This window comes from Macaca fascicularis, chromosome 20 (genome assembly GCF_037993035.2).
Source record: "Macaca fascicularis isolate 582-1 chromosome 20, T2T-MFA8v1.1".
In the NCBI taxonomy this organism is placed as follows: Eukaryota; Metazoa; Chordata; class Mammalia; order Primates; family Cercopithecidae; genus Macaca; species Macaca fascicularis.
In genome coordinates this window covers 26,283,985-26,309,180 of record NC_088394.1, presented here as the reverse complement: position 1 = coordinate 26,309,180, position 25,196 = coordinate 26,283,985, and the positions used below count along the sequence as shown (strand labels likewise).

Below are 25,196 nucleotides of genomic sequence, written 5' to 3'. Positions count from 1 at the left end.
CCTCGCTCGGGGCTGCTGTGCAGACAGAGCAGTCACGTCTGAAGGCACAACAGGTGCTGAGAAAAGGGCGGTGTCGGGGAGCTGTGCCTCCATGCCTTTTGGGCCTTTGCCTCAGTTTCCCTTGCTGAGGCTCTGCCAGGGGGACGTGGCTGATGCCCGTTGTCTGGGGTTGGTGCAAAGGTGCCTAGACCCTTGTGTCTTCCTGAGCACAGGGCTGTGGGATCACAGAGGGAACAGAGGTAGTGAATGGGGAGAGGGCCTGGCTGAGGGTGGCCACCTCCCGTGTGTCCCTGCAGAAGGAAGGGGAGTTCACCCTGCATGGCCGGGCCATCCTGGAAATGGAGCAATACATCCGGGAGACGTACCCCGACGCGGTGAAGATCTGTAATATCTGTCACAGCCTCCTCATCCAGGTACCCGCTGGGCAGGGCATGGGAGCTCATTGCCGGGCCCTCAGCTCCTGGGGCTCTGCACAGGTACTTCCCGAATCCTGGCTCTGGACCCAGCCCTCCTGCACTGCCGGCGCCTCCTCCCACAAGAGCTCCTGGAGGCCATCTCCCAGGACGTGTCAGAGGATGCCTCCCCACGGTGGCCTGCAGGGACGCACTGCCTCTCTCCTCCCTGGTTCTGCTGCTGGGGTCCAAGGGCTCTCGCTTACTTTATTCTTCTCAGGAAGGTTGAGTGTTCTGTGCAACCTGCATTATTTTGGCAGTTTTGTGGCAGAGTATTTGGCGGAGTGTCTCTATCAATTGCTGCTTTCCGCAGTGGTCTACTCCAGTTTGCAGGGCTTTGCAACCACTGAACCAGCGTGGACACTGATGTGTCTTTCAGTTTCTGTCGTTTTGCAGCTGTAGCTGTTTGTAATTGCAATTGCTCTCATGGGCCTCGTACACCTGTATCCTTGGGCACATGGTGATTATTTCCTTGGGCGGGGTTTCTGGGACAAAGTGCAATTTTTTTTTGAAAGCTTTTGATCCACATCAGCAAATAAGCTTCTGAAAAGCTGTGGCTGTCCACATGCCACCTGCAGGATCTGAGTGCGGGAGCTTGCCAGCCCTCGGCTTCTGTCACTGCGTTCATGTGTTCAGAATTGTTTGGTAAAACCCACTGCAACAAACAAGCAAACAAAAGACTCCCCTGCACTAAGGCGTTTGGGATTTTCAGTATTAATCTGGGGACTGGAAGATAACCCGATGCCACCAGCTGCCCATTTTCCTTGTGGCTTCCCCGGAGGTTTGCAGAACACAGAGGTGTGCACCAGCTCTGCCGTCATTGGCCTTTCTTGTTTCAGGGTCAAAGCTGCGAAACCTGTGGGATCAGGATGCACTTACCCTGCGTGGCCAAGTACTTCCAGTCAAACGCCGAACCGCGCTGCCCCCACTGCAACGACTACTGGCCCCACGAGATCCCAGGTGCGTGGGCCCTGAGGTGCTCATGGGAAGGGCTGGGCCAGCAGGATGCAGGGCCTGGTGCTGGGGAAGCCCTTGGAGGCAGGGCCCTGAAAGGCTCCAGGGTGCGTGGGGGTCCGCATTAGCAGCCTGAATCCTAGAAGCAGCCACCGCAGGAAGTAAAGGCTGAGCTGCGTGCACCGTTCCAGAGGACTTTCTAGAACCCAGCAGAAATTCCAACGCTTATGAGCATTTTGTCTAGACAAGGCTCCCTCTCTGGCAGCCCTCTCAGGAGGGGGATGTGACAGCCATGTCCGCAGCTCCCTCAGTGTGTTCCTCTCTGAATTGGGGCTAACTCTGCCTCACGGGCTGGGGAGGGTTGGCAGTGAAGAATGGTGTAGACCTAGGACAGAGTCCTTGGCACAGGAGACGTAGCTGCTGGCTCGAGCTGGTGCTCCTGTGCTGCCAGCCCCTCCGTTCACTGTCTTTCCTGCCTTTTCTGCCTACAGAAGTCTTCGACCCTGAGAAGCAGAGGGAGGCTGGTATCTCAAAATCGAACAAAAAGTCCCTGCGGTCCAGGCAGCATTAGCCGTCGTGCTCTGCTGAGGGACTGGCTGCCTTGGGTGGCCTGATCGCCGCAGCCCTTCTTGGAAGAGAGGCGTCCGTGTTTCAGGTTCCATGCGAGTCACCTCTTTCTTGTTAATGTGGACTGTCCACAGCTTTGGAATAAACTGTCCTGGAAGTTGCTGCAGCCCCTGTCTGTGTTCTCGAGCCTGTGTGTGAGGCTCTGTGTCGTGGCCTTGCCTTCTTTCCTGGAGTTCGGTCATCACTCAGAACCCCTGGGTTTGGGCTCCAGCAGGTGAAACCAGCAGAGCCCCCAGCAACGGCTCAGGACAGCTCACTGTCCTTGCTCAGGGCAGCCTTGCCTCCAGTCCCAGCTGTGACCAGCTGTCCCAGCAGGATTGGGCTGGCCCACACCTGGATGTGTGAACCTTGGCCTCCCCAACTCCCCAGTCTGGACTCTCCCCTGGCCCAAGGTGCCACTGGCCTGAATGGGCTGAGGCTGGGCGTTTGGGCGGGACACGTGCTCTCCCTCCCTGGACCCTCTGTTCCCTGTGGGTGCCCGGCAGCCCCGCCATCCAGCAGCCCCAGCCGGGACCGGGAGTCAGCCTCAATGCTTCCTCTCCCTGACCCTCCTGCATCCCACTGTCACCAGATCCTGTCCAGCCCAGCTGCCAGTAGCCCTCCGGCCCTGCCGCTGCTGCCTCAGGCTGAGCGCCAGCCCCGGCCCACACCCTGCCTCCATGCTCCCTGTGGAAGACCCCTGGACGCCCCCACTGCTGCAGCAGGGCTGTGGCCCCTGGTGAGGCCCCTGCTCGTCCGTCACCGCCTCCCCCCACCCACTGCTCAGGGTGCAGTGCTTCCTTCGTCAGCTCGGGAGCCTCTGCACAGAGCGCCCTGGGCCTGCGCACCCTCCCCTCTGGTGTCCGGCTTTGTTTCCTGGCTAGCACCCGGTCGCCCTTTGGCACTGGTCAGCCCCTCGCTCCCTGCGCTTCCTCCCTCCTCATACTTGTTAAGTCCCCATCTTCATGCCTCTCTTGAACCCCAGCATCAGTCAGGATGCTTCAGTCTGAGAAAAGCCAACTCAGACTGGCTGAAACAAGGAAGGACTTGGCCACAGGGGACTTGAGAGGCCTGGTCTAGGGGCTCCAGCGAGGTCACCACACAGCCGTATTTCTGTGTCTACTGCACATTCACTGGGCTGGCTGCATGCTTGGGGCCTACGAGGTGGTTTCCCAGAAATCCAGCTTTCTTCATGGTAGCAAAATAGCTGCCATGCTCTGGGCCTCACACATCATGCCCGGGATCGGGAGGAAGAGGGAGGCTCTCACTCGGCTCCCACACCCTTGCAAGCATCCTCATGGCCCATAGCTCCCACACGGACACCTGCGAGGTGGGGACACGATGATCCGACTGGCATTGGAAAATCACACCCACCCCGAAGACAGGGGTGGGGCCGTCCCTCTCAGGCCACATGGCTGAGGGAGCAGGGACCTTTCCCTAAGCAAATTGAAGGTGTGATTGCATCTTCAATAGCCTCAGAGGCAGCGGGGAGTGAACCTGGACACTGAATTGGTGGCTCGCCTCCCCCGCTGCAGGCAGGAACGTCCCCCTTTGTTCACCGCCATCAACCCAGGGTAGAGCAGGTATCCGAGGCTCAGTGAACCAATGACCCCTGCTGGTGGGAGGCTCACCCTCCCAGAACCAAGTCTGGGCTCCTGAGCCCTCAAGCCCACCTTCCCCTCAGTGAGGCAGCCGGGGACCCAGTCCAGCCCTTCGTCAGTGGGCACAGACACGCCCATTGGTAAGCCCAGTGTGTTCAGCCAGTGCCAGCCCCAGCTGGCCTCACCAGAACAGGGGCTTTTTGGAAACGTATGAGGTGGCTTGCAGAAAGGACAGGAAGGCAAGACCAGTCTAGAATGGCAGACCTTGGAATAAGGGTCATGGATGTCAAGACAATTCTGTGACAGTGGGTGCTGCTGCCACAGGGGGTCAGCTCCAGCCTGTCTACGCTCCTCCCGACGTGCCCTCAAGGTGCCAGTCCAGGGAGGACTGTACAGACCTTCCAGGACCGCGTCCCTGGGGCAGAGGTCATTCTCCAGAGTGCAATCAGTGTGCCGTTCTGGAAGAAGGGAAGATGGACGCCAGGAGGCAAAAAGCCAACCAGCAAATACCGCCTTCAGGAGGGGCCAGGGCAGCTCATGACTGACCCAGTTGTCCCGTGGTTCTGGGCGTTCATTCTCTGTGCTCGAGTCAGTCCTGGCTGGGGACTCCGGAAGCCTCTGGGCACTTCACCATTGGGGACACCGGCCCCCCTGCTGCTCGTCTCTCCTGCCTCCAACACCTCCATGATGACACTGATGTGAACATCCCACAACACACTGGCACTCACCCAAAACCCTTGTGAGTTCCAGACACTGGCCTGGCATTCAAAGCCTTTATTACCCCGCCAGCCTTCTCTTTCACTGCCATGCTCCCCCGCCGGTGCCCCGACCTTATCACTCAGGAATTACGGACTGGCCTGCTTCCCAGGGTCCCCTTGTAGGCCCTTGTCTGCACAGCGGCTGCAGACCTGTCCCTCCCAGGCTGAGCCCCCCAGTGCCTTCCCCTGCTGGTCCCCCAGGCCCCATGGCCTTGATATCCCCCTTCCTACCATCCCCCCTCTCTGCCCCAGCCGCCCTGACTCCTACCTCCCCTGTCCCCAGACTGGGGCTTTCCTGTCTCAGGGCTGCTGTACCTGCTGTCACGAGCTGGGCCTCAAGTCTCATGGCCGATTCTGGATTCCTAGTCAAGCTCTTGCTCTTCAAATGTCAACTATCAAAAAACTCTGGCCCCACCAGTCCATCCCTGGCTGCCATTTTCCACCCTGTCACCCTGCTCTGTTGCTTTCATGGCACTAATCACGGCGTGACACTGTCTTCTTGTATTCCCATGTCCTTATTTCCCCCCCCGCACCCCAGCCTGACGCCATTATGTTAAAATACCATGAGGGCAGGGGCCTCATCTGGTCAGTGACAGGCCTGCTAGCTGTGTCCTGTGTCTGTGATGGCAGTATCAGTGTCCTGACTGCTGTGGCCACATCTCAGGCAGGGGCTCGTGCACGTGCCTCTCCTTGGTCTGTGACCAACTGTTCGGCGCTTGGGTTCCAAGCTGGCTTCAGAGTCCACCTTCCTCAGAGGGCTGAAGTCACCCTCAGACTGGGATTCGTAGGAACGCTGGAACCTCACCCACAGGGCAGGGCCATTTCCCCTTTTCCCGTTCCTCATCTGACAAGGGACATTTGCTGGAAGCCTCCTGGCCAGGATACCATACGTTACTGAACGTGGCCTCCCGTGCCCAGCTTTCTGTCACACTACGCTACAGATGGGCCATGGGGCCTGCCAGCTGGAGCGGATGGAGCGGCTGGGCCACTGGGAGCTGAGGCCACAACCCGCCTGTCCCTCCGCTGGGGAAGGGGTGTGAGTTACACATGCGGGCCGGGAGCCACCGCTCCTCACTAATGGTGAACCTAGTCATGGGGCGTCCCTGTTTTATGCCTCCCTACTTTCAGGGGTGTTGACATCTGGTGTAAATTCTTCCTATGAAAGATTAGGTAATTGACTATTAACAATGGCAGGGAATAAACAATGTCCTTGCAAGCAGCTGCCCACGGAGCCAAGTGGACTCCACTTCCAGATAGCTGTTGTGTGTGTCAGTCCCTGGCAGACCCACGGCCCCTCAGCAGCCACTCCCAGGATGAGTAAGTGCCACGGCCTCTCCCTGCCAATAGCCAGCTTTCCAGAGTGCAGATGCTGCTGGTGTCTGCTCAAAGGCCGAGAACCCCAGGACCTACCCAATAAAGGTCAAATTCCTTGGCCTGGGTACAGAGGGCATCAGGAACTAGAGTCCCAGCTGCCCGTGGCCACCTTCCCATCCCCCTTCTAGTTACCCCAGGGTAGCTACCCCCTGGCCAACCAGAGGCGGCTTGATTTTTAGCTAAAAGCCAAGCAGCTGAGCCAGTGGTCAAGGTGCTGGCAGGATGGCAGCTGAACCCCCGGGGCTCTTTTCCCCAGGCCTGTCTTGGAAGGGGGGAAGAAAGAAGCCAAGGCTGGCATGGTGGCTCATACCTGTAACCCCAGCACTTTGGTAGGCCAAGGTGAGAGGATCGCTTAAGCCCAGGAGTTCAAGACCAGCCTGGGCAACATAGCAAGATCCCATCTCTATTTAGTTTAAAAAACAAAAAACAGAGGGCTGGGGAAAGTGTTAATGGCCAAAACATAAAACAAACCTGCGTGCACACAAACAAGACACAATTACAGAAAGCACGGAGCCTGGGTGTCCCCCCGGCCTCAAACCTTCCACCGGTTTGAGAGTCATTACTTCTGGGGGATGGTGACTAGAAGGTGGCTAGAGGGAGGCTTCCAGGGGCTGGTGATGGTTCAGTGGTTTCTTCACTTGGGAGCCTGCTCCTGGATGAGTGCGGGTGCAAAGTCATCCAGCAAGACCTTTGCACTTCACTGCAGCAGGTAGGTTATCCTTTAGCCACGAGGATGACAGAAAGCTCCCACTGCCCAGCAGGGGTCTGGGCTCCTGAGCAGGCCCCTATGGACTCTCTCCTGTGACCTGGGCAATGCCCAGCTCTCTCCAGTATTCAGGCTGTGGCGTCCAGCAGGCCCAGTTAAGGGAAGGAAGGGCAGAAGGATCAGAGTAATTGGGATCAGTGGCAGCGGCTAAGGTTCATGCAGCAGCAGGGGCTCGGCACTGCCTCCTCGGCCCTCTGCAGTGAGGACTGGCCTTGCCCTCTTTTCCACGTGGGCACAACGAAGCGGGGGATCCTGGCCAAGTCACGCAGCAGGTACACAGCGCGGCCGGGTCTGGGTCGAATAGCCAACCTCAGAGCCCACGTTTCACCCCTGCCCGTGTGACCCATCCGTTTCCCAAACACGTTAGGCTTTCTGATGCCGGCGTCCCCAAGCAGGCTGTCTGCCTGCAGGGTCCTCCTGGGCTCTCCCCACCTTCCTCTGTCATGCACCCCCGGCCTGGAGTGTGCTCCTTCCTGGGCAGCCCCCGCTCTGTGCCCGCCCAGTGCTGAAGCTCAGCCCCCCCAGGGCTGCCACTGGGCAGTGAAGGCTCTTCAGGACACAGGTTCAGTCCCGCTTATCTCTATTGATTCCAGGACCCAGCACCAGGTGAGGCACAGTGAACAGATGAGTGCTGTCTGCATGTCCGGCCCTTTCAGCTCCTAGCCTGGCTACGACCACCAGAAGCTGACCGAGAAGCTCAAATCCAGAGCCCGCACGTAATGCCAGTGTTTCACGGGTATGAACAGGATCTCTCCAGGAGACAGGATGCAGGACAGGAATGGGGCCTTGGCAAACTCGGGGAACTTCTCGAGGTCAGGATTCTCCACGTCGACCTGAAGAAAGCAAAGGACGTCATCATCTCCGGGGCAGTGGGGAGAACCTGCAACGTCACCCCGGACCCCCAGTGCCCACCTGGCTCGTGTTATGGAGAAGGTGCGTGTCATGAGGGTACAGAGCCCCCGACTCCTGCGGGGAATACAGCCGGATGTACTTCCTCCCCATCACCTGGGAAGAGAGACCCTGACCGTCAGCTGGTGGCCTCACTCCGCTGCTGCCCCACGCCCACCCTGGCCTCTGTCCCCTTCCGCATGCTGCTGCTCCCTGGGCCCAGCCTGCCCTTCCCTTCCACACATGCTTACAGTTCCACGTGTATGTTTTTCTTACTGTTTTAATTTTTAGAGACTGGGTCTCAGTCATCCAGGCTGGAGTGCCATGGTGCGATCATGGCTCACTGCAGTCTCGACCTCCTCCCTCCAGAGATCCTCCTGCCCCAGCCTCCCCAGTAGTTGGGACTACAGGTGTGCCCCACCACACCCAGCTGATTTTTGTATTTTTATTTTTGGTAGAGATTGGGTTTCACTACGTTACCCAGGCTGGTCTTGAACTCCTGGCCTCAAGTGATCCTCCTGACTCAGCCTCCCAAAGTGCTGGGATTATAGGTGTGAACCACCAAACTTGGCCTAAAGGTATGTTTTTCTTCCAAATACATTTTGGAGCCCACCATTATTAGGCACTTGTCTGTGCCAGGCACCACTTAAGTGCTTTACGTGTGTTAACTGATTTAATCCTCTCTGAGGTGGTTTATCTTCACTCCCATTTTGCAGGTGAGGAAACTGAGGCACAGAGAGATTAAATGAGCTGCCCAAGCTCACATAGCTGAGGTGTGGCAGGGCTGCTGTCCACGCCAGGCAGGCTGGCTCCCGAAGCCCGGCTCTTAGCCCACTCCTGAGCCGCCTCTCTGGACTGGTCTGCCGGGGTAGGAGAATGTTCTCCTTTACTAACCTCTCTTTGCCTGTGAAAACCAAGGTGGTCTTACAGCAGTAGACAGAGGTGCCTCCCCTTGTAGCAAACCCATCTGCTCCTCTGCCTGGGTCTCAGGAAAAAACCTCCCAGTGACTGAGAAAACTCCTCCCCCGCCCCTGCTGCCTCCTGTTTGGAAGAAGCTGGTCTGGATCAGATGAGTGGCAGGCGGGGGAGGGGCAGAGGCACCAGGCAGCCACGCCAGCACTCGCTCCCTCTCCCGAGGGTTCCCCTGTGAGGGATCTCGGGAGGGGCCCACGCAGGAGGACAGCCGCTTCTGGAAGCAGCCGACTGGAGAGGCCTTGCCGGGCCTGGCGCCGTCTGTGGGTTTGTTTTCTATTTTTGTCCTCATCCCCTTCAGTGCTTCTTGTTTCTTTTTAAGAGCCCGGTGTTCAAAGGCAGAGAATGTGGCCGGCCAGGTGCCTGGGCCAGGAGGAGATAGGAGGCCACTATTCCAGTTGCAGCTCCAACCTGGACTAGGAAGTTCTGCTGGGGATCCTGATGTAGGGGGGAGATGGTTCCCTGGGGACCAAACCAGGCATTGATGGTGATCTCCTCCTCCTCCCCATCACCCAGGCTGCAGTAGTCGGGGATGCTGATGTCCTGCTTCAACTCCGGGATCTGTGGGCGGCAGAGCAGACACGAGAGGTGGGGATCCGGCCGGGGACACCACAGCCCAGAGGCCAACGAAGAATCAGAGACACACACCTGTATCCATTGTGTGTGTGTGTGTGTGTGTTTGAGACAGGGTCTGGCTGTTTCTCAGGCTGGAGTGCTGTGGTGTGATCTCAGCTCACTGCAGCCTCTGCCTCCTGGGCTCAAGTGATCCTCCCACCTCAGCCTCCCTAGTAGCTGGGACTACAAGCATGCACCACGCCTGGCTAATTTTTTTTTTTTTATTTTTACTTTTGTAGAGACGGTTTCGCCATGTTGCATAGGCTGGTCTCAAACTCCTAGACTTAAGTGATCCACCCACCTCGGCCTCCCAAAGTGCTGGGATTACAGGCGTGAGCCACCGCACCCGGCCCTCGCCTTCCTAGTTTTAAAAGCCAGGGTGGGCACAGAGGATCTATTGCCATACCTGGCAGCAACAGACTGGGCATTGAAACTGCCTGATGAGAAAGACAGGTGTGGGCCTGGGTCTGTGCTCTGAGCTTTATATGATGCAGTAAGGGTGGGGTGGCTCCCCATGGCCTCCAACAGAGTCATATGCCACACGTCAGGCGATCTCGGATGTTCATGGTGGGGCAGGGCTGCAGTGGCCTGGGCTCCTTTATTTATTGTAATTTTTTTTTTCAAAGACAGTCTTGTTCTGTCACCCAGTCTGGAGTGCAGTGGTGCCATCACAGCTCACTGTAGCCTCAACCTGCAGGGTTTAAGTGATCCTCCTGCCTCAGCCTCCCGAGTTGCTGGGACCACAGAAGCATGCCACTGTGCCCGGCTAATTTTATTTTTGTAGAGATGGGGTCTTGCTATGTTGTCCAGGCTAGTCCTGCTTGGCCTCCCAAAGTGCTGGGACTACAGGTGTAAGCCACTGCACACGGCCCTGGCCTCCTTTAGACAAAGCTAGGGTCTCAGAGTGAAAACACACCACTTTAAGTCCACTTCCTGTCCAGACCCTTAGCAGGCACCTCAGTTACCTCTGGGGTTGAACCCACCAGAGCAGGCCACCAGCCCACACCCCCGAGGCCACCAAGATCCCAAGGGTTCTTCACAGGACCCTGGTTGGACCCGGCGACATTTTTCAAGCTTGAGAGGCATGAAAACAGGGTTACCAGGGGACACAGGTCTTTTTAGAGTCACTGCTCCCCAGCCTGAAGGCACCTGCTGGTGGACACTACCATTCCTTCAGGAGCAGTGACGGTAACTTCAGGCTGCTGGCTCAGAAACCAGTGTGTACCGGGAAAAGCTGGAATGTTCTCCCCGCAGGGAGCTTGGTCCCAGACACTGCTATTCAGACCTTTAAGAGCCTGTCTCAAATCAGCTGTGCAGAAACGCAGCCGCGCCTGCTGCTTAGGACTGAAGTACAAGTTCGCAAGCTGAGGTCCCTCCCAGGGCTGCTGGGGGTTCCTCCCAAAGGTAACACCCCACACTGCTGCTTCTGACCAGAACTGGCCCTGTGGAATCTGAGCAGAAACTATGATTGGTCCCTGATGACATCATCAGGATATCTGAAAGGTGATTGGCTGACCAGATCATGTCATCGGAATCATTGGCCAAGGACGCACAGACCCCAAGGGAATCAGCACTCCTGAGATGGGACTGATAATTGAGGCAGGCTTAAACTGATGGCCAAAATCTTCTAGAACACGGGGTCCCTGGGAGAAAAGTCAGTAAGAGGTTCTGGGACAAGAATTTGGTAGGAGCCCCTGAGCATCCTTTAGGTAGAGAAGGTTCTAGAAAACTGTCCTTGCCACACGGCATGACAACACCTGGGCATGGGCTGCTGGGACTTCTCCAGAGTCCTCTCACAGCATGGTGGACACTCAGCTCTGGGACCCAAGGTAAACACCCAGGCGGCCCTCCGTTACCCGAAACGTCTTTCAAGTCCTGGTTCATCTTGAAAGTCACTGTGAACTTGACCTTCTACTCCTAAATATACCTCCTCCTGTTCTACAAAGTATGAAACAGCTGCTCCAGGACAGGGAGCCAAGGTAAAGTGTGGCTTCCAGGGTCCCCGGCCCACACTGAGGCCATGCCCCCAGGATGACTGGGGTCGGGGGTGGCTTCCAGGGTCCCCGGCCCACACTGAGGCCATGCCCCCAGGATGACTGGGGTCCAGGGAAAGGCGGGTCTCAGGATCACACAGTAGGGACCCGATCAATTAGAATCCCCCTTTCCCTCACTGAGCAAGTGACATGGACAGGAGGCAGCATGCACAAGTCCTAATAGGGAGGCTTGGGGAAGAGAAACTGCCAGCCTCCTTTAATGTCGGCATGAAGGCTCCTGGCACAGAACCTACTGTCCTTGGGTGCCCCATCAAGATAGAGTCAGGCAGCCCTGGCCTCAGCAGTAGATACAGCAGCTGAGCAGCATCCCAGGGCCCCACTGCAAAGGCTGCAGAGGTGCGACCCCAGCCCACCCCTGGCTGTGGCCCTGACCCCATGCGCCTGGCCCTATTCTTGAATCTTGCCAAGTGCTGCCTCCCTGGGCACTCCGGGCAGACACCACAGCCAGGTCCCTCCTGGGTACCCCAGCTCCATCTATTTAGTGTTTTGGGGTCCTGAATCTGGGCGTCTTCCCTGATCTTCCCTCCCACACCCACACATCCGCCCACGTCCTGGGTCCGGCGGTTCACACCTATCTTGAACTGCTCCACCTGCCAGCATCACCTCTCCTTGCACCACAGCAACAGCCCAGCCAGCCACCCGGTCCGACAGCTGCTCCCTTCATCTCTGAACAGCGCTCCTGCAATCCTCGGAGCACTGGCGACCCCCAGTGTTTCCTGTCACTTTAGGAAAATGGCTCCTTGTCACCCATGTCTTGTCGACTTCCCAGCCTCACCTGCTGCCTCCCTCCTACTCACACCCACTACTCCAGCCGCACTGAGCCCAGGAGGGGAGGAGAGGGGAAGGTGAGAAGGTGACGGACAGAGGAGTGTGGCCTCAGACTTACCTGGTCAAAGAGCTGGTGCTGAGCAAGGTAGCCGACGTCCCTCGGCTAATCCACCGGGGAAAACCAGAGGCGACACAGAAAGCCCAGTTAGTCGTGACAGATGCCCTCCTGCTGCTGCTGTCCAGCTGGCCCAGCCCCAGCCCCGCCACCCTTCCACTCCATCCTGAGTGGTCCTCTCCAACACTTAGAGGCCCTGGGGCAGCTTCAAAGAACCTCTCCAGCACTGGGGTACCCAGTTTGTAAAGCACTGATCTCCCATCTGATTGGCAAGCATTTTCATAAAATGGCAACAAACAGTGCAGGCAAAGATGTAAGAAAACGGACACTTGTGTTAATTGCTGGTGAAAGTATAAGTGATTAACTTTTGGGAAAAATAAGCTGTCCTATCCTGTCCTGTCCTGTCCTAATTTTGACAGGGCCTGCTTCTGTTGTCCAAGCTGGAATGCAGTGACCTGATCTTGACTCACTGTAACCTCTGCCTCCCAGGCTCAAGCAATTTGCCCACCTTAGCCTCTTCAGTAGCTGGGATTACAGGCACGCACCACTACATCCAGCTGATTTTTATATTTTTTATAGAGACAGAGTTTCACTGTGTTTCCCAGGCTGGTCTTGAACTCCTGTACTCAAGCGATCCGCCTGCCTCAGCCTCCCAAAGTGCTGGGATTACAGGGGTGAGCCACCACGCCTGGCCGCTATTAAAATTTTAAATACACATACTCTTGACTTAGCTGTCCAACTTTTGGAACCCACTGAATTATACTCCCCTGCCCATTAACAAGGACCTGACATGAATCCCTCATGTCTGCTGGCCGAGCAGCCTGCCTTCCTCGCTGTGGTCATCCCTCTGACCACAGACTTAGGGACTGGCTCCTCCAAAACCTCCCACGGCAACACACGGAGGGTTATTTGCCTAAATGTTCTATGCTCTCTCCCTTCCAAGTATTAGGGGAAAGCAGTCCCCATGATGTACCTCATTCACAATGTATTTGCTGATGAACTCATTGACCGTCATGAGTGTCTGGGACCATTCTTCGTCTGTGTACCTCGAACCAACTTCCACCGGGACGGTTCGGCAGCCAGCGATCCCTTGGATATACTCCAGACTAGCAGAAAGACACACATTGGCGTCATCACTGCTAATATTTTTTGGGCATAGTACTAAGTGTGCTTTGCATGTGGTCCCCTTTCATCCTCAGAAAATCTCATGTGCAGAGACGAGGACTGTCATCCCCAGCTTCACTGATGAGGAAACGGGCACGGAGAGGCGGGGCCTGCTCAAGGCTGTGCAGCTCCTACGCAGTGCTGCAGAGCTCTGCAGATAGGGCCAGTAAGTCTGGGTGGCTGGGCTGCTCTGGTTCCCTGCTTGCCAGCAGTCTCCTCACTTCTTTCTTTGCTCATTTTGTCACTAAGCTGAGAAGCCTTTGAACAAATAGTGGGCAGTGCGGCGGGTGCTGAAGGGAAGTCCCCTGGGCTCTGCCCTCTAGCCTGGGACTGATTCCAGGCCTCATCAGGTACAGGCCAGGGGATCTGTGGAGGTTACTGAACCTCTCTGAGTCCTTGATTCCCATTTACAGAATGGGGGTGATGACAACACCTGTCCTAGTGCCAGGTACACAGTAAAATGCTTCATTGAAGGCTTGCTGTGAGGAGAGCTCCTGCAATGGAAGTCCTCTACATGTCTCAGCGGGTACCATTCGCTCCGCTAAACCACAGAACAGGCCGACTCCATCTACCTTCCTGGAGAGATGCCTCCTTATTTCCAAACTCATGCAGGGCCTCCGCGTGACAGCCACGCTCCCGCTGCCTGATCTGATCTCTCCATCATGAATCTGACAAAGGACTAGAAACAAACACAAGAGACCACAGAATCCCTCAGAGAGAGAGGGGCTGTCTCTTGGGTTATTTCTGTGCTTAGCCTCAGGGCCCTGAGATGGGCTGAAATTGCTGGGATCCTGCAAAAACTGCGTAACAGACACATCCTAGGACTGCCACTTAGGGACTCATTAAAAAACCGCGTAGGGCGAGGAAGGTAGAAGGTAAGAATCCCATCACCTGCGGCATAAATTCAGAGCACCTTCCTTTTCATTCTTTTTTAACCCCTTGGCGATCAGTCAAGGGCTGCTAGTGAAGCATCTACAAGGCTGCATTCCTCTGGGGATGGTCAGGGGAGGAATTCAGGGAGCCCCGGGGAACGCTAAAATGGGAAGAGGGACCTCACCTCCCTCAGTGACCACCCACCTCCACTTCTGCATGCACGGCCAGTGGTCAGCCACGCCTTTCAGGATCACGGGCCTCCCTGGAACCAAAAACTGCTCCCTGAAATGCTGGAGGGACGGACGGTGCAGCCGGGGGACTGTTCTTTCTAAGTTCACATCTGGAATCGAACCATAGTCCGTCTTTGCTTTCTGTTTAAAATCAAAACAGAACAAATTAGCAAGCACCTCAGGAAGTCGACATTGGAGGCATCCCACCAGGAACCTGTGTTGGGGTAGGAGAGCTCAGCTGTCAAGAGTACCAGTAACAATAATAGACAACGTTTGTTTTTATTAGTGATGCTATTACTATTTGCTCCTCATGAGATCAAGGTGCTTTTCTTCTTAACATTAAAAATGTTTGTTTCATTATAAACTGCTTTCACAGAAATTCTACAATAAAGGAAAACTTACTATCTCCAACTTCAACATCTTAAGGTCTTCTCATTCCTGCATGTTCTTCTCCCATCTTAAACACACACACACACACACACACACAATATCTCTGACCCACTGGGGGTAACAGCAACGATAAAGCAGCAGCCCTGCCTCTCCCCTCCAATCATTTATCAAAGGCAGTTTCCACGTGGCCACCCAGTCCTTGCAGTTTCTTAGGAGTGGCTGCACTATCATTTACTTAACCATCTCCCAACTGGGTGACCTGAGTAAGTGACTTGCTGCTTGAGAGCCTCAGTGTCCACAGGTGTGAACCTGCTGGAAATGGCCAGCCACAGTGGCTCATACCTGTAATCCCAGCACTTTGGGAGACCAAGGTGGGAGGACTGCTTGAGCCCGGGAGTTTGAAACCAGCCTGGGCAACACAGAAACCTCTATCTCTAGAAAAAATTTAAAAAGCCGGGCATGGTGGTGCACGCCTGTAGTCCCAGCCATTCAGGAAGCTGAAGTGGGAGAAATCACCGAAGCCTAGGAGGTCAAGGCTGCAGTGAGCTATGTTTTTTTTTTTTTTTTTTTTTGAGACCGAGTCTTGCTCTGTTGCCCAGGCTGGAGTGCAGTGGCACGATCTCGGCTCACTACGACCTCCGCTCAGGGGTTCAAGCAATTCTCCTGCCTCAGCCTCCAGAGTAGCTGGGATTACAGGCGTGTGCCAGAACGCCTGGCAAATTTTTGTATTTTTAGTAGAGATGAAGTTTCACCATGTTGGCCAGGCTGGTCTCGAACTCCTGACCTCAGGTGATCTGCCAGCCTCGGCCTCCCAAAGTGCTGAGATTATAGGCGTGAGCCACCACGCCTGGCCTGCAGAGGGCTATGATTGTGCCACTGCACTCCAGCTTGGGTGACTGGGCAAGACCCTGTCTGCAAAAAAAAGAAACAAAATAAAGAGTAACCCACACACCATGCCTTTGGCCACATGGTGCCCTTGGCAACACCGGGTATCATATGAAGCCTTGTTTGCTAACTTAAGAGCCAAAGATGACATGCTGTTTTGCTATTTGCATCTCTCTCTCTCATTTTTTTAACCAGAGGTGAGGCTGAACATTTTCCTGCACATTTGTTTAACAGATCTATTTCCTTCTTGTGAACAGTCTGTTCAGGTTCCTGGACTTCTACCTCCTGGGGCTCAAGAATTTTTCCCTATTGATTTGTACCATTCCTTACATAATAGAGATATTCATTATCTGACATATTTGTTGAAAATGTTTCTTCTCCCTTTATTGGATTTTCTTTTATTTTGGTTACATGCATGTGTGTTTAGTGTCAATCACTTGCATTTTTCTTACACAAAAATAATTTGTGGCTCATCCCTGCAATCCCAGCACTTTAGGAGGCTGAGGTGGGTGGATCACCTGAGGTCCAGACAAGCCTAGCCAACACGGTGAAACCCTGTCTCTATTAAAAATACAAAAAGTGTCAGGTATGGTGGTGGGCGCCTATAATCCCAGCTACTTAGGTGACTGAGACAGGAGAATCGCTTGAACCTGGGAGGCGGAGGTTGCAGTGAGCTGAGATTGTGCCACTGCACTCCAGCCTGGGCAACAGAGTGAGACTCCGTCTCAAAAATAACAACAATAATAATAATAATATGTATTGTAGGAAATTCTGAAAACATAGCATTTAGAAAAATGTCAGAAACATCCCATAATTCCACTACTGTGTGTCTAGTACAGTCTTAGTCATTTCTTTCTGTGGGTCAGTTATCGGCCACTCTACAGACAAGGAAACCGAGGCTCAAAGGAGGTTAAGTGACTTGCTTGGGGGTGTTGTAAGTGAGGCCTGTGTGTGGGCACCAGGACCTGAAGCCTTCAGAGTAAACCGTGCTCTGTTCCTGGGGGTGCTCTTTGGAACAGGCATATAGACCCAAGAGGTGGGAGAGATTGATCCCCAAAACAGACATCAGCTAGTTGCAGTATCTCATCCAAACCCAGGAGCAGAGAGACAGCAGCAGCCGGAGGTATCGCCTCGCTGGGTGAGACTTCAGCAAGCCCACCAAGAAGAAGCTGAAAGAAACGGGCCGCCGCTGGCTGCAGCTCTCACCCAGACAATCGCTGTAAGCTGTTCTCAGGAGCCACGAAGCTTCTCTGTTGCCTCTTTGCTGAAAGGGCACTGCCTTTGCAAAAAAAAAAGAAAAAGGAAAAAAAAAGGAAAAAGCTTTCTTTTTTTTTTTTTTTGAGAAAATGAATGGAGCTGTTCCATTTCAAAAATCAATGAGGGCTGAGCACAGTGGCTCACACCTGTAATCTCAGTGCTTCGGGGGGCCATGGCAGGGGGATCGCTTTAGGCCAGGAGTTCCAGATTAACCTGAGAAACATAATGAGACCCTATCGCTGCAAAAAATGAAAAATAAATAAAAAACTAAAACAATTAGCTGGGTGTGCTGCCATGCTGCCATAGTTCCAGCTACTAACAAGGCTGAGGCAGAAGGATTGCTTGAGCCCAAGAAGTGGAGGCTGCAGTGAGCCGAGATCGCACTACTGCACTCCAGCCTGGGCGACAGAACGGGAGCCTACTTCGAAAAACAAACAGAAATTCAGAATCAATGGAGATGCTATTTTCCATCAGAGGGGTTGCAGGCCACGAGTCCCCACCCCGGGGGAGAGATGACTCGGAATTTCTAGAAGAACAGAATTGCTGGATGGCTAGTGTGCTTGCGGCAATCGCCCTCACATACCTTTGTGCAGGGCTGCTCCGGGGTGGAGCCGTGGGCAGGCCTCTTTCCAGGGAGGTGTGTCTGGAGGATGGCGGCGACTTTAAGGAGAATGTCCCCCAGGATGGCCGTCCCCATCAGCAGGCCCATGTCACAGACCCGCAGGGCCGTGGCCACAGTGGTGGCATCCTCAGGTGCCTGGCACAGACACAGGGCTTTCAGGAGGCAGCCGATGGCGTAGACCCGGCGCCAGTCTTTGTCTACGTCCCGCCACGTGCCCGTGTTGAGCTTCTCCCAGGAGTAGTCCAGGATCACCTCGCTGGTCTGCAGACACTCGTCCCTCCTGCCCTCGTAGAAGAACTCAGTGGCTCGCTGCAACAACGTCACCATGCTCCTCTCCACTTTCTCCCCGAGGTCCAACTTCAGGTCTTCTTTAGTGTGCGGCAGGAGTGCCCTGAGGGCCTCCCAAAGAGTGCCTTCTCTGGCCAGGGGCTCTGCGGGGCAGTGGGGGTCTCCAGCCATCAGGCCACCGCCAGCTCAGTCAGACACGTGCCTGGGGAGGTGGAGAGAAGCAAGTGTCAGACACCAGGACAGACCTGATCCCCTGCGCATTCCCGCAGTTTCCCGCATCTCATCTGCGAGGATTTTTCAACAGTGGTTTTCTCTGCTGGGCAGAAGCTCTGGAGGGGAGGGCCCCCATCTGTCTGGGGTCACCGCTGTATCTTCAGGGCCTGTCGCAACACCTGGTACTCAGTGAGCACTGGATAAATGTTCAGAAAGGAACGTGTATTGTCCTTGTCTGCAAGGCCTCCCATACCCCTCTGCTGCCTGGCAAACTCCTACTCAACCTTGAAGGCCCATCTTAAATACCCCTATGTGAGGCCTACCAAGATTCTCCAGCAGTGTGCTGTGTTCCTGCAGCCCTTGAGCTTCTCTTACAGCACTTGTCAGGATGTATGAAAACACAGGCTTACATGTGTGTCTATCCACCACTGCACTGCCAGCCCCACCAGGGCAAGAATGTAGCTCATTCCTCTACATTTCCCCAGAGCCTAAAAGCAGCGTCTGCCTCATGGCAGGCACTCGGGAGTGCCAGACTTTGAAAAGTATTCAAGGACGCTGGTATGGTGGCTCATGCCTGTAATCCCAGCACTTTGGGAGGCCAAGGCAATTGGATCGCTTGAGCTCAGGAGTTCAAGACCAGCCTGGCCAACATGGCAAGACCCCGTCTCTACAGAAAATACAAAAATTTGCTGGGCATGGCGGTACATGCCTGTGGTCCCAGGTACTCGGGAGGCTGAAGGTGGCAGGATCACTTAAGCCTGGAGGCAAAGGTTGCAGTAAGCTGAGATCATGACACCAGCCTGGGTGATAGAGCAAGATCCTGTCTCAAATTTAAAAAAAACAAAAATGAAGTGACTTGCCCCGAGGCCGACGGTCAATCATTTGTGCAGAAGCAGGGCTTAAATTCCGGCCGATCTCAGCACCCTCTCCTGTGTGCCATGTCAATGCTGCATGCTTGACATATATTAACATGTCCCTTGCAGTCCTACGATGGGAGTTTTACAGATGAATAAACTGAGATTTCAGAGGTTTAGCAATTTGTCCAAATCTACAGAGTAAGTGGCAGTGTCTGCCTAGAACACTCATTGCCCTCAAGGGTGAGCTCTTTGGACTTTGTATCCACAGGGCTGAGCTCACAATGAGTTCATTTCCGTCCTTGGTTCACAATGAACATTCTTCCTAGCAAGTTCAGGGTGTGGTAGGCCTCAGAGAGCCCCAGCCTGCCAGGGTGGGTTCTATCTCTAACCTCCTAAAATGCTTGTGCTGGCCTCATTCACAGCCTTCTTGGAGAGTTTCACAGTCCAATTTCCAGCCTGGACTTATCCACTAGGCCAGCACAAGACACCACATGGGCCCATCCCTGGCCTCATCCCGTGTGTCTTCTATAAATCTTATAGAGCAACATGGAGAAGTCTCATCTTGAGCATCCAAAAGACCTCAGGGGCCTCATATCCTGGCTTCTCATAAAGGCTGGTGGAAAGGCCTCCCAGGAGACCATTTATTGCCTTACTATAAAACTGGCTTCCACTGGGGCTCTACGCACCAGCTTTGTAAACGTGTCTCTTGACGACCTTAGAAAACGGCCTCCCAGAGGGTTTCAAATGGGCTATAAACCTGTTCCCTGCAATGCAGACTACGGGCTTTATAAACTGGTGTTTCAGAGTGACCTTATAAAATGGCCCCTCACAGGGCGCCTATCAGCCTTACAAAGTCAGCTTCTCAAGGTGGCCTCACGTGTGTGGCTTTGTAGCCAGGTTTGCCCAGTGGCCCCGTGTGCTGCTTTGTCACCTGGCCTCCCAGGATGGCCTCACATTTGGTCTTCATAAACTGCCTCCTAAGGCAGCCTATCTGCTACTTTGCAACTTGGCCTTGGAGACCTCATGTTGAAGGCCAATGGACACAGCCTCGTCCTGGGAAAGATGGCTTCCTAATACTGCGAGTTGGCTGTACAAAACAATCTCCTCTTGGCCACATGAAATAGCCTGATTATTATTCTTTAATGCAGAGTTCTTCCATGAATGGCCTTATCAAAAGGCCTTCAGAGGTACTTATGTTGACAATACATAATGGTGTTCCAGAGACAGAGGTTCAGGATGGCTGTATGAGTTTGTTTTCAAAATGACTTTTCAGATTGCTGGCCTCCCCAAAGGCCTCAAGATTGATATTATACACTACCCTCCAGCGGGGCACCTATAATCCCAGCTACTTGGGAGTCTGAAACAGGAGGACTGCTTGAGCCCAAGAATTCGAGAACCTGTCTCTAAAAAAAATTTAAAAATTTAGTTAGCTGGCTGTGGTGGCACACACCTGTAGCCCCAGCTACTCTGGAGACTGAAGCAGGAAGATTGCTTGAGCTCAGGAGTTTAAGGCTACAAGTGAACCGTGTTTGTGCCTCTGCACTCCCGTCTGGGTGACCGAGTGAGACCCTGTTTCAAAAAATAAAATAAAACTATAGCTTCCTACAAGGCCTTATGTTGGCAGCATGGTGAAGTGGCATTCTGGCCGTATGAGTCTGCTGCCTGGTTGCATAGACTTCCCCAAACCTCTCATAATTTGGCCTTTTATGGAGTTGCCATATCAAACAGCCACCTCCTGGTACAGGAAACAGTTTTCCAAAACGGTTTTTTGAGATGGAGTCTTGCTCTGTCACCCAGTCTGGAGTGCGGTGATGCGATCTCAGCTCACTGCAATCTCCGCCTCCCAGGTTCAAGTGATTCTCCTGCCTCAGCCTCTGAGGAGCTGGGACCACAGGCACGACTGCCACCATGCCTGGCTAATTTTCGTATTTTTAGTAGAGATGGGGTTTCGCCATGTTGGCCAGGCTGGTCTCGAACTCCTGACCACAAGTGACCCGCCCACCTCAGCCTCCCAAAGTGCTGGGATTACAGGTGTGAGCCACCATGCCCGGCCCTTGTAACTTGTTTTAAAAACTGGCCTTTCTATAGATGGGGGCTTGTCTGAGGACCCAGTGAAGTCAGATTTTGTCTTAGTTTTACAAATCGATCTGGTTTCTTCATAGTGACAGGAAAGTGTTCTTTGTTGTGTCCATCTACCCCTGCAGGGAGCAGACACATTGGCTCCTGTTAGCCATGCAAAAAGGCGTTACAGAAGGAGTCTTGGTCCGGCTGGGGAAACACTCTCTTGTTAGCTGTGTAAAACAATCTTCCAGGGTCGCTGGCCTCATGGGCTGCGAGAAGCAGCCCTCACACCACCAACCACTTGAGACGCGCCTCCTGGGAAGGTCAGGTGTGGGCCTCAGGTCACTGCCTTTCTGAATGGCCTCAGGTCCAGGCTCATCAGCTTTCCGACATTCCCCACATACTGGTCTGATAAAAAGGCTTCTTGTTGTATCAAGCAATTTTCTAGAGGAAAGGACCAGCCAGAGTAGCCTTATGGCCTGGCTTTATTGATTGGCTTCCCAGAACTCCTTATTGAATTGCTGTTTACAAAGTCTTAAATATTAAGGCCAGGTGCAGTGGCTCACGCCTGTCATCCTAGCACTTTGGGAGGCCAAGGAGGGTGGATCATCTGAGGTCAGGAGCTCCAGACCAGCCTGGCCAACATGGTGAAACCCCATCTCTACTAAAAATACAAACATTAGCCGGCATGCTGGTGCACGCCTGTAATCCCAGCTACTCAGGAGGCTGAGGTAGGAGAATTACTTCAATCCGGGAGGCAGAGGTTGGGGTGAGCCGAGATCTAGCCACTGCACTCCAGCCTGGGTGACAGAGCAAGACTCCGTCCCTCCCAAAAAAAAAAAAAAAAAAAAAAAAAAAGAATACACACACAAAAGGCTAAACAGGCTTCCAAAGAAGGGAGTCGAGAATAAGATGTGTGACTTGCCAGTTATCTGCAAGAAGAAAAAAGATGTGTGAAGCAGTCTTTGAGAGTGGTGCCACACACTGGCCTTCAAGAGCTCCACGTAAAAGGGTTTATTGGGAGTTGTACAGATAGCCTTCTAGTGGCCAGGTGTACGTGGGTCATCCAGACCAAGATGCTATTAATATTTATGTCTGCATCAGTAAAAAACTGGTGTTATTCCAGGCAAACTCACACCTACCATAACCCAAATGTGGGCCATATGAAAAAGCCTGAGTGGCCTCGTATCTTCACTTTACAAGTCAGTCTCCCAGAGCTCAACAGGTATTGGCCTTCAAAGACCTCTTGTTGATTGGAGAAGGCTTTTTTTTTTTTTTTTTTTTTTTTTTAAAGACAGAGTCTCACTCTGTCACCTAGGCTGGAGTGCAATGGTGCCATCTCGGCTCACTGCAACCTCTGCCTCCCGAGTTCAAGTGATTCCCCTGCCTCAGCCTCCTGAGTAGCTGGGATTACAGGCGCCTGCCACCACACCCAGCTAATTTTTCTATTTTTAGTGGCGACGGGAGTTCACCATGTTGCCCAGGCTGGTCTTGAACTCCTGACCTCAGGTGATCTGCCTGGCTCAGCCTCCCAAAGTTCAGATTACAGGCGTGAGCCAGCATGCCCGGCCCAGGGAGGGCTTTTTTTTTTTTTTTTGGCGGGGGGCTGGGGGATCAGGTATAGAAACAGCTTGAGTGGTCTTATGTCCTGGTTTGTGAACTGGCCTCATCACCTGGAACAGCTTTCGGGGGAAGATCAAGCGTGGGTTGCACAAAACAGCTTTTGAGTGGACTTGATTCAGCCCCTAAATGCTCCTTAAAGTCTTGTCTGCTGGTGTATGAAATGACCTTGCAAAGGTCAGAATATAGGCTGTCATGTCCTAACCTCTCAGAGTGGTTTTTCTCCTGGATTTATAAACAAGACTAAGATGAATCTTATAAAAGGCTTCTTGTTGGCCGTATTAAACAAAAAGGAGCCACGTATAGCCTGTATATAACAGTCTGAAGACTCGGGCCTGGACTTTATAAATTCAGCATCCAGACAGAATTCACTATGCACACTAGCAAAGTGGGTTCCTGGTAGGTTACGGGATATATCCCTCTTGGAAACCACTGCCCTGCCATCCCAGGATTCTTTCAAATTATTTTTATTTTTTTTGAGACGGAGTCCCCTCTCACCCTGGCTGGAATGCAGTGCCCCAATCTCGGCTCACTGCAACCTCTGCTTCCTAGGTTCAAGCAATTCTCCTGCCTCGGCCGCCCGAGTAGCTGGGATTACAGGTGTGCACCACCACACTCAGCTAATTTTTGTATTTTTAGTGGAGACGGGGTTGCGCCATGTTGGCTAGGCTGGTCTCGTGAACTCCTGACCTGAAGTGACCGGCCTGTCTCGGCCTCCCAAAGGGTTGGGATTACAGGCATGAGCCACCGCGCCCAGCCTTAAATTATTTTTAAACATCAACTCCTCTAAAGCACCTCCCTGAGTATTCTTTAAGGTGGCTGGGTGGAACGGCCTCTCCGAGAGCCTCACTGTGATTTGCAGAGGGTCTCAGGGTGGGCACTCTGCGAGCACCATGCTGGTCATGAGAAAGCCTCTCAAAGGGGGCTTCCAGGACAGGTCAGCCTACATCGGGCTTTCTTGGAACAGGCAATCCAGTTCTCTAATCTCTTCAATGTTATTATGGCAGTATTCCACAAAACTTGTGCAAAAACAAGAGCTTTGTAAAACTTCCCAGAGAAGTTTGGAATTTTCCAGAGAGCTTTATTCATGGCACAAGGATCCCTTTGGCTCACGAAGGGGCACACAGTCTTGTGTTTGGGTCATCCGTGTGGCCCCAACGCCCGCGCACCTCCTGACCCCGGGCTTGCTCCCGTGTCCTCCCGAGCACGGCGATTCTTACCGTTGCTGGGAAACGCACCGATGCCCATCGTTAAGTCTTACCGAGCTACAAGCACCTTTCCTTAGGGCAGCCACACACCCAGGCCCTACAGGGTCCCACGTACCCCGCATTAGCCTTGAGCCCCCCGAGGCCTCAGACCCCCTTTCCTCCTCAGCGCCTTTCCCGGAGCTACATTTCTCGCGGCTCTTATCTGGGACCTGACGGCTGAATCGTTCCCAGCCGGCCTTGCAGCCCAGAGGCAGCGGCTGATTGCCCAAAACCAGCGAACACACACACACCAGAGCATACAATCCGCGCAGGCGCACTAGGGCTACACCGACTAGACGCCTAGAACCGCGAAAGCGCACAGCAGCCGGCCTTAAGGGCCTGCCCTCACGCATGCGCCAAACCACTGCCAGAAGACGAGCACTACGCACGCGCAGAGCCTTTCCCTCGCTCCAGCAGCGCAGGCCGGCTCAGAGCGCATGCGCCGACTCGAGCAAGCCTCGGGCTTTCCAAGGCGCACGCGCGAGGCCGGGCTTGGCTGCTTCACATGACGCCTGCGCGGTCTATGCCTCTGAACCCGGCCTCTCCACTTCTGAGGAACTGGAGCTGACTCCGCTCTCGAGTTGCTCAGACTAACCTCTCTTCAGCTGGGACGGTGTCGAGTCGCCTTTGGGCTGGCGACTACTCGTTGCTTTTGGTCCGACGACGCGGCTGTCTCCCCCCAGGAGTCAGACGCTAGCATAGGAGTATCGATCGCTCACCGCTCGTCTGATCACGACGCAGTGCCTAGAGGAGTGCCGAGTGATCGATGCCGTGGCCCCGCCCCACTCGCGTTTAAAAGACCAGGGGATGGACAAGACAGAGAAAGGCTGGGCTGTATCCTCCGGGTCCTTCCATGCCAGTGACACCCGCTTTTTCCTCTGCACAGATAACAACTTCGTACAAGGCTGTTTGCATCCACCATTTAATCCCTGCAGCTAGGATTATTAGTTCTCCCTATTTTACAGAGAGCGAAACTGAAGCTCAGTGATTAAAGTGGCCACATACTTGTACTTTTGGAAAGTCAGATCCACAATTACCCACGAGCAAGTGCTACATCCACAGTCTGTTCGAGTGAGAAGGCAAGTGGCCAGAGGACACACTCCTGCCACGTTTGCTTTGATGTCGAGTGGTGCGGGGTCACTGGGACTTTGTGTTTTGAGCACACTCTCCTATGGACTCCGCCTTTTGCAGCATTGCACAGAGGCATGGAAAGTTATGTTCATACTGAGCTTGGGGTCTGAGTAGGAAACAGGCTTGCTCAAGATCAGTTCATAGATTAGTGGATTCTAGGTACTGTGCTTTAAAAATATTAAGATTGTAGCTATTGTAATGATCATGATCGTCCCTATTTGAGGGAGTATGTTAATCCACTTTCACGCTGCTGATACAAAGACATACCTGAAACTGGGCAATTTACAAAGAAAAAGGGGTTTAATGGATTCACAGTTCCACATGGCTGGGGAGGCCTCACAATCATGGTGGAAGGTGAAAGGCACGTCTGACATGGCGGAACACAAGAGAAGATGAGAACCAAGTGAAAAGGGAAACTGTCAGTCCTCTGAGCCC

At 53.8% G+C, this 25,196-nt stretch overlaps 2 protein-coding genes and 1 long non-coding RNA gene across 22 annotated transcripts in view; 2 read left to right on the top strand and 1 right to left on the bottom strand.

Annotated features, from left to right (window-relative positions):
* The window catches only part of NSMCE1 (NSE1 homolog, SMC5-SMC6 complex component), a 44,350-nt gene extending 42,211 nt beyond the window's left edge, over positions 1-2,139 (top strand). For 9 of the 12 annotated variants that reach the window (XM_005591512.4, XM_074026816.1, XM_074026815.1 and 6 more), the window contains 3 exons: positions 297-413; positions 1,292-1,412; positions 1,898-2,139. In XM_005591512.4, the coding sequence (XP_005591569.1) occupies positions 297-413; positions 1,292-1,412; positions 1,898-1,977 (318 nt within the window). In that variant the 3' untranslated portion in view covers positions 1,978-2,139. The remainder of the gene's footprint in view (positions 1-296; positions 414-1,291; positions 1,413-1,897) is intronic. The other 3 variants (XM_074026810.1, XM_074026813.1, XM_074026809.1) reach the window with 1 other exon arrangement.
* A 2,233-nt stretch (positions 2,140-4,372) lies between these two features.
* KDM8 (lysine demethylase 8) lies at positions 4,373-24,367 on the bottom strand. 9 transcript variants are annotated; one of them, XM_005591505.5, is made up of 8 exons: positions 24,226-24,367; positions 17,306-17,834; positions 14,165-14,331; positions 12,897-13,029; positions 11,927-11,971; positions 8,783-8,932; positions 7,424-7,516; positions 4,373-7,344 (listed from the first exon to the last, which is right to left on the bottom strand). In XM_005591505.5, the coding sequence occupies exons 2-8, from the start codon at positions 17,801-17,803 to the stop codon at positions 7,180-7,182; spliced, it is 1,251 nt and encodes a 416-aa protein (XP_005591562.1). In that variant the 5' UTR covers positions 17,804-17,834; positions 24,226-24,367; the 3' UTR covers positions 4,373-7,179. The 9 variants fall into 9 exon arrangements, 7 of the variants coding, with proteins under 7 accessions (XP_005591562.1, XP_005591564.1, XP_005591567.1 ...); XM_005591507.5 differs by lacking the exon at positions 24,226-24,367 and adding an exon at positions 23,707-23,898; XR_012428736.1 differs by having other exon boundaries at positions 6,129-7,344; positions 12,897-13,766.
* Positions 6,469-9,002, top strand: LOC141409250 (uncharacterized). Its single transcript, XR_012428738.1, has 2 exons — positions 6,469-6,783; positions 7,105-9,002. It is a non-coding gene; the product is annotated as an uncharacterized lncRNA (long non-coding RNA).
* Positions 24,368-25,196: the final 829 nt, after the last annotated feature.

Bases quoted from the DNA above. Each gene is read 5' to 3' on its own strand.
- KDM8 (XM_005591505.5), bottom strand. From the start codon at position 17,803: ATGGCTGGAGACCCCCACTGCCCCGCAGAGCCCCTGGCCAGAGAAGGC. The intron at 8,933-11,926 runs GTAAGTCTGAGG...TGCCGCCCACAG, and splicing joins AGCACCAGCTCTTTGACCAG to ATCCCGGAGTTGAAGCAGGA. The intron at 7,517-8,782 runs GTTGGAGCTGCA...CTCTCTTCCCAG, and splicing joins AGCAGAACTTCCTAGTCCAG to GTGATGGGGAGGAAGTACAT.